The sequence below is a fragment of the Apium graveolens genome, chromosome 2 (genome assembly GCF_009905375.1).
Source record: "Apium graveolens cultivar Ventura chromosome 2, ASM990537v1, whole genome shotgun sequence".
Taxonomy (NCBI): domain Eukaryota; kingdom Viridiplantae; phylum Streptophyta; class Magnoliopsida; order Apiales; family Apiaceae; genus Apium; species Apium graveolens.
Window position 1 is genome coordinate 245,501,343 of NC_133648.1, and position 11,003 is coordinate 245,512,345.

Genomic DNA, 11,003 nt, shown 5'->3' on the forward strand with positions numbered 1-11,003 from the left:
TATGCTGATGAAGACCTCGACAAGGGGGAACTGGGTGAGGGAATGTGTTACCGTGACAAAGCAACGCTCTTGGGAGCAGTGAGGCGTGCACATATTAACACTGATCGTACATATAAAACTACAAGGAGTAACAAAGAATAGCTCATTGTACAGTGCCGGGCTGAGGGGTGTAACTGGAGGATGAGGGCTGCTTTCATGCATGATTCCGGGTACTGGCGGATTAATGTTAATAGAGAGGAACACAAATACATGGTCGATCAGCCGTTACAAGATCACAAGAAGTTATCTGCAAGGATGATTGCGCAGCTTGTAAAACCACTTGTAAGTAAATATTTAACAAACGCCACTTATTAAAGCCGAATTTTGTTTGACATTTACTGTTTAATGTGAAACAGGTAATAGATACACCAGAAATTCCCATTAAAACCATTATCCCGCTGATCAACAACGAGCACAACCACATAGTGGGGTACAAAAGAGCGTGGAGAGGGAAGCAAATATCAATTGAGGAAGTGTATGGCAGTTGGGCTACAACATACCAAGCTCTACCCATGTTCCTCACAGCCATTATGAAGACAAATCCTGGAACCATTGTTGAGATCGATGTTGTCCCTCATGCCAAGGAGCGGGGCACCTACGTCTGCAAGCGGATTTTTTGATCTTTAAAGGCAATGATGGACGGCTGGCAACATGCACGTCCTGTGATTTCAATAGATGGGACATTCTTGAAAGGAAGATATAGGGGCAAGCTGCTTATTGTTATGGCTGTTGATTCGAACAACCTCCCGTTCCCTCTCTGTTATGGCTTGGTTGATGAGGAGACGTACGAAAACTGGTCTTGGTTTTTGCAACGACTTCGAAGACATGTCTGTCGGCAACGGACCAGCGTCTGCATCATTTCTGACCGTGCTGCCAGCATTATCTCCGCCCTACGAGACCCTCAAAATGGTTTTGTTGAGCCACTCGGCATCCATAGATTCTGTCTCCTCCATGTAAGAAGTAATTTTTGTAGTCATCACCCAGGTGTGAACTAAAAAAATTAATATGGAAAGCTGGAAGAACCACACAAGTCTCAAAGCACGACGCATATATGTCAAGGATTGGTGAAATTTCCCCCACCGCCCTACAATATCTTGCTACAATACCCGTGGAGAGGTGGACACTTTCCCACGATAGTGGTGTTCTGTTAGGTCTCAATGTGTTTGTAGAAGGGGGGTTGAATACAAATAATACCGAATAATTGAATTTAGTGCGGAATAAAAAATTGAAACAAAATTCAAGTTAAATAAAAATATTATTAAACTTGAAAGGTGTTACAACAATGGTATCGATTACAAGGGTTTAATCTCAAATTAATTATCACAAATCTAGAATAAATTCGACATGAACTTCTTCTATTTTTGCAATAAAAAGATTCAAATGCTAAACGTAATTTGAGATTAAGTTCTAGGGATTTTGATCCGCGAGATAGTTATACAAGAATAAGATAAAGATTTCTAGTGGTTTGGATTTAACTTAAAAAACTAGAAATTGTGATCTTGAATTCAGCAGATGAAAATGGAATATTTTGCTGCGGCTGCTGTGTTTTGTTCTTGAGTTGGATGATAAAGAATGACTTCTGCTGCTCCTTTCTTTATAATTCAATTAACAGACCTACTTGAACTGGCAAGACAATCCATTGAGCTAGCAAGACAATCCATTGAGCTAGCAAGACAATCCATTGAGCTAGCAAGACTTTCGGTGAGACAATTGAATGAACTAGCAAGACTATCAGAATGAACTGGCAAGACAATCCTCCTCCCAGTGTAACTTTTGGTGAGACTATTGAAAATGGCCTGGCATGACAATCGGTATTACAATCCAGATTGTCATGCTAGTTCATTTTCAATTGTCTTGCTGATTTAAAACAGATTTTAATCCATTTAAAATTCTGAAAATCCTTAATATTAATTCAGAATTAATTAATCAATTAATTCAATTAATCAATAAATTAATCTTTGCAGATATAATTTATTTTCTTAATTAAATTATATGACTTAATTAATTAATAGAGTAATACTAATCTTGAGCAGCAACCATTCTTCTGAAAATCTTCTGAAAATCACTGAGAATTATGAATCAATTCCACCACTTCAATGTTGACACTCGATGTACTGTTTGGTTCATGAGTGACTAACTTCCGTGATGTTTCTTCATGTCTTGACTTTGACAAATTGATTTTCTTCAGATTAAATCCTTGTAATTATCTGATACCCTGACGAGATCTCTGTCACTTGATTAAATCCACAATCTTGATTTGTATCACTAAGGCTTGATCAATTTCTTGAACTTCTTCCAGTGAATTAATTCCTCAAGTCTGTAGATGAACCTTGTTTCTGAATCCTTGGACAGATGTTACTTTGCGAGATCTCTTTGACGGTAGATCCACTATTTACTTATTACATTCTTATTTGAGTTGAGTTAAATCCTCGAATATACAAATAGGCTGTGACATATGCCTTACATGTTCGCTACGGTCAAACAACCACAAACATGCTTGAGGGCTTCAACGGCAACATAAGGAGGGCTCATTTTTTTCCAGTAATATCAATGATGGAGTACCTCTTCTACAAGGTGGTCACAATTGTAGATAAATATCGAAACATAGTGGATGACGGTCTACAAGAGGGGCAACATTTATGTGCACGTTCCGCCGCTATGTTAGCTAAAATTCGGAGAAAGACAACAGGACATACAGTTATTACTTTCCATCGTCTCAGAGGGATTATGAAAATACTAACACATCAGTACACAACTGCAAAGGGGACGGTAAAGGGAGGTAAAACACAGGTTGTCAACCTCAATGACCGTATGTGCATCTGTGGAAAATGGGCGACCCATCACATGTTGTGCTCCCATGCAATGGCAGGTTGTATAACACATGGATTGAGTTTGGAGCATTTCATCGATCATTTCCATAAGAACCAGGCAATGCAGGACTTGTACAGGCCAATAATTTATCCGTTGGAACCAACTGAATACTGGAACTACGACTTACCCGTACCTTGGCAGGGGTATGGAAAGTTAGTGCCGGAAGAGTCCTTGAAAAAATTAAAGAAAAAACGCGGGGATAAGGGATAATTGGTGCGGATCCGAACGGAGATTGATGGTCCGCGGTCTGGAAAGAAATGTAGTTTATGTAACCAAGAAGGTCACACCAAGCGTAGTAAGAAATGCCCAGGGCGCCCCCACTAAAACACATGATCTTCTTGTCAAACATATGTACTACTGCTATTACAAGCAGTCTACTTGTAATATGGTTCCGTTTCCTTGTTTTTCATTTCATTATTTACTTGTTCTGTCATAATATTTTGGTTTCCAATACTCAATGCACATTCATTTTATGTCTACCTACAAAACAATAGAAAAATGGCCCTAAACAAATTTCCGGTTATTTAAATATGTCATGCACAAATTTGCCCTCCCGTGACAATTACGCACTCGCCGCTCAAGACACCATTTTCGAAGCTACAGAAGTGTTGGTCATATAATTTTTTAATTCAAAATTAAAATTTTCCCAAAATATAGGTTTACATTACAACATAACAAAAAAATTTGGAACCCAGAAAAACTACGGTTATTTACATACGCACGTGCCAAAATATGCACTCACCTAAAAATATACACTCACATTTCTCGGCACCCTTTTTGGAGCTACAAATTTCATATTTAGACGGTTTTTTATTTAAATTAAAAAATACACACATAAATTAGGTTTACATTACAAGCCAACAAAAAAAAATTTAATGAAAACATTTACCATTTATTTAATATCGGAGTCCAAAAACAGTCCTTCACCTTGTTTTATTTCGTTCAAAAACACACTAACACAACTTCATCACGGGAAAAAAAGAAAAAAAAATAAAAAAAAATTAAAATGACCCCAGAACGCCACTTGTTCTGGGGGTTAGTTGGTTTTTCCCAAAAGAACAAGCGTTCTATACCATAAATGGAAAATTCTCAACAGGTATACGAAATAATAGAATCTTTCATTCAACTATTCCATAAAAGTGACGGAGCCCTCGTTCTACTGCTCAACGTATATATTGTTGTGTAACATGTACAACAAATTTGTTTTTTATTTTCAGGACCCACAACTTTGTCACCTTCCTAGTTCCTTCTATTAAAGGAAAATCTTTATATATTTTTTTTGTTTCGACGTGGACACGCTTTTTGTATACATTTTTGACACATATGTTGACCATAGAACTCTTTACTACATGTAAGTCATCATGCTAGTGTAACTGTAATGTCGTGCGGGCTCCAGCATATATATGTCTCATGCTCTCCGAGCTCAGGTTATGGAAGAAGGACAACTAAAGTTTTGATATCGTTCCCGGGGCTGCAATTATCTCTCTTGGTCTCATAGTCAACATACTTCATTTTCACGGACAATTATACCACCCATTGGATACTAATAGTAATAATCAATGTACCAACCTATTCTCTCTTCACCCGTGTGTTAGGATGGGTGCATCACTATATTTCTTCTTGCTTTTATTCACTCTTGCCAATATTCGTGTACATAATAGATTCACCTTGCATGACTCCAAGCTGCATCATTTTTAGTTTCCACTCACTAATTCATGATGGATCCCACTTTGACTCATTAAACTTCATTCATTCTTGAGGAGCGCCCTCTAGATCTAGTTCATGTAATTCATAAAAAGTATTTTCTATTTTGCAAACTTGAACACCCTTTGTTTTCAGCATTCTTCCAAGGGCATGCATACATGGTCAGAGACGGACCTACAGAGGGTCTTCCGCCCAGGAGAATTTAAAAAATGATACTATGAATTATTCATATTTTGAATTATTTTAGTCCAACTATATTTCAAATTAGGGTTGAGTAAAAAACCGAAACCGATTCGAAACCGGTAAAATCCGTAAACAATCAATTCGCACAAATCTGAACCGATCCGAAACTGAAAAGTTCAAAAACCGATACGATGATAATTTTCCGGTTCCGGTTATAGGTCTAAACTGATCCAAGAAAAATGGAACTGAACTGATTATTTAAATAAATATATATATATATATATATAGAATTAACAAATATATGTATATATAACATAAGCTGTGGATTTGTGCCGATTTTTAGTTTAAGTATTTCTGACAATGAATGTGAAGAAGTTTTATCATAATTTTAAGTTATTTGTGATGCCTAATCTTTGATTATGATGTTCTAAGAGTTTGAAACCTCTCCTGGAGGAATTGTGGTGTGTTTCCTAAATGTTGGCAGTGTATGGCTAGTCTGCACAATAAAGTAAAACTAAATTTCTTTATTAATGTTCTGGTCATGTCTTGTAAATTTTTATAACTGTATATTGTCACAACTTCAATGAAAACATGATCCACTCCATTGAATTACATATATTTCTAAATGAATTCAATTTCCAGGATAATGCAATATGGAGTATTATTTTTTGTTACTTGTCTATTTTCTATCAACTTCATCAGTAAGACATTTTAATATTAAAAAATATATAAGAAAAATCGTCTTTCTACACGATGCCTAGACATTATGTAATATGTTTACGGAGGAATTTGGAAGCAACAAAGTCTAAGGTTCGTAGCCGGAAACAAGATCTGTGATGGCAGTTCTTCGTCGGAAACGTGAACAATAATAGGTAGATCTGATGAACATTATTCATCGGAAAAGATGAACAGTGTTTGGTGGTGGTGATTATTGGGGCCTGAGATTGCTTAGGGTTAGTGGTGGCTCCTTTGTGCTCTCGCTTCTGACCCCTCATAATTTGCCTACGTATCCCTATTTATAGGGAATCAAGCCCACGTAGTTCTTGGGGAACAAGAAACCTAATGGGCTTAGATTTCTTATCCCGAGGCCCAGTAGGAAACCCACTGAAAACCGTCTTCTACTAGCTTTAGGAATGTCCGCCGATGAGGCCCAACCACAAAGGCCCAAGGCTCGTCCGCGACTTCGAGACTTCACGGATTAGGCATCTCCGTGGCCAAGGATAACCCTCCGCTACCAGCTATTTCTCTAGACCATGGACGCAGGTATAGCCGTGATTCACCTCAAATGTTGGACGCATCATTGTCCCCCGATAAAGAGCCCCTACCAGATTGCAGAACAAGTGATCCCAAACTTTTGGGTGTAAAGTGCAGGATACTCCAAAGTCTCCCAACGAGGACACCCGTTGACTATAGAGACAGAGCTCCCAAAGCACACACCAGATTTCACCCCACATCCCCAATGAGGACACCCATTGACTACAGGTGGAGGCCTTCAGTCCAGGCATACCCCTGTAGGTCTCTGACCACGGACACCGCCTTTCCTGTAGATATGCTACAGGAAGGAGTTCTTCAATAGAGTACCTGCATCAAATAAGTTAGTAATAATAATCTCCATCTTCCTTGAATCTTCCATAAAACTCATCCAAGTAATCCTGTTGAAGTCTCATCCAAGCCATTTCTCTCACTTAGGGTGCGCCCTAAGGCTCACCATAGGAAGGAATTCCTCACCCTTTCTTCTACAATTGGGCGCGCCTCCTTACCATGCTTGAGGGAGCGCCTCTAATGCATGGTTAACCACAACTGTCGATTAACCATTTAGCCCATGGGATGCGTCCTGATTACGCAAAGGGCGTGCCTTCTTTCCTTCTATGGAAAGACAATCTTATATGCTCCTCAATTTTAGGCATCCCTTCTTCAATTTTGCCTATCTTATCAATCTAAAACCTGAATATTGTTTATACCAATTTTTGGGCATAACAACTACCCCCCAAATTCTATATGCCATTAAAAATGGGATTGGAATTTCTCTTCATCTTTAATAAAATCTGTGTAAACAAACTCCCCGATACTATCTACTGGGCGTGCCCTCTAAACAGGGCTTGAACTGTTTAAAGTTCCTATTTTCGTGTATTATGAATTTTAAGTTATCGTGTCAATCTCATGAGGCGCGCCTTCAAGAGGGCGCATCCTAAAATTTGAAATAACTTGAAACAGTTTCTCGTATCCCTCGGGAATCGTGATTGACGTGACTGATTTGACAGTTGTCCTTTTTTACCTATAAATACAAGTCACCATCAGTCATTTTTGTTAGGTCACACACACTGTAGAAGTAGGTTGGATATAGTGTGTCGCACAATCAAATCGAATTCAAAGAACACAAGTAACAGAAAACAAACTTTATTAAACTCTATTACAATGTAGAACTGTCCTCTCTCAGTGATGAACAAATATCACGAGAGCTGCTAGGGTTACAATGAATAATATTCTCGATAATGATAACACATATAGTGTAAACCCTATGTCTGTGTTTATATATCACACAGTTACAAGATAAACGCTAATTGATATGGAATATAATTCTGCTTCCTAAAATATATCAATCAGTTATCTTTTCTTCCAAGTATTCCATTCCTCACAGAATTTCTTCTTCATGCATATCTCTTCTTACGTTTGTCTTGATCTTCTTTCCTTTCAATCAGCCTCCTTCCTTATCTGAAAGTTTCCTTTAAGTCCTGATATTATCTCCTGATAAATATCTCCTGAACCTTAAGTACTGATAACTTAAGTTCTTCTGATAACTTAAGTTCTGACTTCAGTATAAGTGCTGATTTCAGTTAAGTACTGATTTGTCCTATTTAAGTAAGATCTGAAAACTAAACACAAATCATATTAGACATGACATTATCAAATATATATAACAATCTCCCCTAACTTGTAAATTAGCATAATATACAAGTTTAACAGATATTTGATGATGTCAAAAACATTAAGTACAAATGCATGAGAATTTGACTAGATAACTACAACTTACAGTCCTTAAAGCTTTACCAACTTTAACTTCTGATAACAACTTTAGTCTGTATACACATCAGAATTTGAGCAGTTGTAGATCTTGACTTGGCTTCACTATCTGATCTCTTCGATGTCAGGAGTTGTTCTGAGATAGTTATTTAACAAACATCTCTCAACATATCTGAGTTCATCAATCATCCTCCTTTTAGCATCTTTGAGTTCTGCAGTATCTTCACCAGTTTGGAAGATAGCATATCTGAGATCATTAATTTTTGTTTTTCTCAACTCCTGATCTAGTCTTATGACATAGGCTTTGTCACTCTAGATTGAATTCAAGTCCCTTAATACCAAGATATGTTCTGATCTTTACAGTATTAGGCTTCATATCAACAATATCACCCTTGTGATCTCTGTACTTAGGACAGTATGTGATGTCAGACTTTACAGAATAAAGCCTTTTCTGTCTCTGAATTTGAGTCTTCAAATAATTTGCAGCACTTTCTGTTATTCTGTCATTCACTTGAAGTAAGAATAAAACATGTTCTAGTTCCTCAAAATACTTCAGTGGTATAGCATTTTCCCTTATATGGTAAACCCTTCCATCTGTCATGAAATATAACAAGATGTGTTCTTTCAAGAAGGTATGGTAGACCGTCTGTACAGATTCTAGTTGATTCAATCTTTCAAGAGTTACTCCAATACCTGGTTCACTTAAGGAAGTTGGATCATTGGTTGTGTTTTGCACTCTTCTTTCATCAGCACTACCCAATCCAGATTTATCTCTTGCTTCCTTTCCAGTAACCACTCTTGCTTCAAAACCACTTGCTGCAGTCTTCAAAGGTTGAGTCTATTTGGCTTTAGTGAATCCTGGTAGGAGTAACTTTGAGGATTTAACATGAGCAATGTCAGAGGTTTCCTTTGACTTATCTTCTGATATCAAGCCAACTTGAGTTATGTCAGAGGTTGCTTGCTTCATTGTTATATCAGAACTAACTATATCTTGACTCTGAACAATTTGAGCCATGTCAGAGGTTGTTTTAGAAATCTTTCTTGAAGTCAGAGTAATATCAGCATCTTCAACAGAATTTTTTTCATCCATAGGAGGCACATAAACCTTTACAGGTTCACCAACTTTTTCTTTGCCCTTGGACCTTGGATCTATCTACAATTGTGATTTGGCCTTGGTTGCTATAGGATTTGTCCTTTTTTTTATCACAATGCCTTTAGCCGTAGGAAGTTTCTTTTTAACAATAGAAGCTTCTGATTTGGAGTTTACCTTTTCTAACTTAAGTCTAGCTTCTTCTTCCATTAGACTCTCAAAGTCCATTCCTGGATTTTCTTTTAGAAATAACTGTCTTCAAATTTCTTCATCAAGTTCCAAAAATTCATCAGAACTTATCCTTTTACCAGTATCAGAAGTTATTCTTCTCCCAGTATCAGAATTTGTTCTATGAATTGTAGTTCCAGCTCTACTTGATGAGAGACCTCCACCTTGACCACGACCTCCACCCATTCTAGAGTTTCCCGAGTCATTACCATCATCCTTTTTCTTCAGTGTCTTACCAGGTTTGCATTTGGACTTAATTACTTTCTCCCCTTTTTTGGCATCAGAAGGTAAAAGAAGAGAGAGAAGCAATTCCACTGAGGATTGGATCTCATTGAGTTGAGATTGCTGAGAAGCTTGATTTTTTAAAATTTCATCAATCTGAGACTGTTGCTTCTCTTGGGTTTTCTCAATGTTGGTAATTTGGTCAAAGGAAGGTTTGAAAAACCTTTTCTTGTCCAGCTTGACAACTGTATCTTGCTGCATTAAGGTTTCTTGAATCTTGTCCACCTTGGCCTGAGTTACAGACTGTTGACCTTGAAGGTGCCTTGTAGTAAGTGCAGTAACTCTTAGCTGTGTCTTGAAATCTTCATTGACTAACAACTCATCAGCTTTTGCCAAGTGATCAGCAAGAATCTTTTCAGTAGGAACAAAGGTAACTGAGTTCCACTCCTTAGTCCACTCCTGTCCTCTAGGAGTTTCACTCCAAGGTACTGGTGTTTCCCCTGTAATAAACTTTTTAACTATCTCAGCCTTTAAAGGAGCTTGTAGAGGGCATGTCCAGAAGGACCAGCTACATCAACATCTAAATTTGTAGCAGCATTACCAGTAGCATCAATATTTGCAGCATCAGAACTTACAGAGTCAACAGCTTCAGCATCTTCTGATAAAAGAACAGTATGAGAAGCTATGGAGGCTTCAACATCATCCTCTAAGGACTGATCTCCAACTAAGTTCTAATCAACATCCATATTCTGATGCTCACCTAAAATCTGATCTTCAGTATCTAGATGCGGAGAAGGTGTTGTAGGCAATTCTGGATTAAAATCAACATCAGGAATTGGTGTTGTTGGTGGAGTGACTTGAGTTGTTGGAGCTTCTAGATGCAAAACTTGAGGCACTTCCAAGTTATGAATGTCAATTTCATCACTTGGCCCCTGGGTATTAGCATTTACTGGAGATACTGGAGGTGTAGGTATGTGAGTAGATTCTGGCTCATGTAGTGGTGAGTGATGAGTGGCATGAGGGTCTGAATCAGCACTAGGAGAATTGTGAGCTTCAACAGGGTCTTGTGAGATCAGAGATTCATGATCTCCTTCCTTAGCTGCTGCTTCCATTCCTTTACTAGAATCTTCAGGCCTTTTTGCCAATATTTTGAATCTTTTAGCTTTTAAGGTGACTTTAGGAGCTGTATCATTAGTATTATGCTATCTAAGCCTTTTTAGAGGCCTAGAACTCCCAATATCATCATCCTTCTGAGAAGAGACCTTCTCAGCTTCTTTAACAACAGGTTCTGATACAGGAACCTGTTCCTCAGCATCTGATTCATCTCGTAGAATGAATCTCCTTCTCTTCTGTTGTGTGTGAGGTACTTTCTTAGTCCTCTTAGGTTTGGAAGATGAAGGTTGCACTGTAGGTTCTGATGGTTGAGGTTGAGAAGTTTGTGGTGTTTGAGTAGAGGTGGTAGGTGCTGATGGATGAGGTTCAGATGGTTGAACATCAGGATATAATGCAGTGTACTTAACAGGATCATAGGTTATTAAGGCTTGTTTGACAGATAAAGGAATTAAGAGGGGTCTTAACACAGCCTTCTTATTATCAGTAGATAATAAATCAGTAAAAGCTCTTTTAGCTATTCTGAATGATGAAA

The 11,003-nt window shown here is 37.9% G+C and overlaps 1 protein-coding gene across 1 annotated transcript; it reads left to right on the forward strand.

Moving 5' to 3' along the window:
- The first annotated feature begins 674 nt into the window (after positions 1 to 674).
- On the forward strand, positions 675 to 3,120 carry LOC141698872 (uncharacterized). The gene is made up of 2 exons (XM_074503478.1): positions 675 to 992; positions 2,485 to 3,120. The coding sequence occupies exons 1-2, from the start codon at positions 675 to 677 to the stop codon at positions 3,118 to 3,120; spliced, it is 954 nt and encodes a 317-aa protein (XP_074359579.1).
- The last annotated feature ends 7,883 nt before the right edge of the window (positions 3,121 to 11,003 follow it).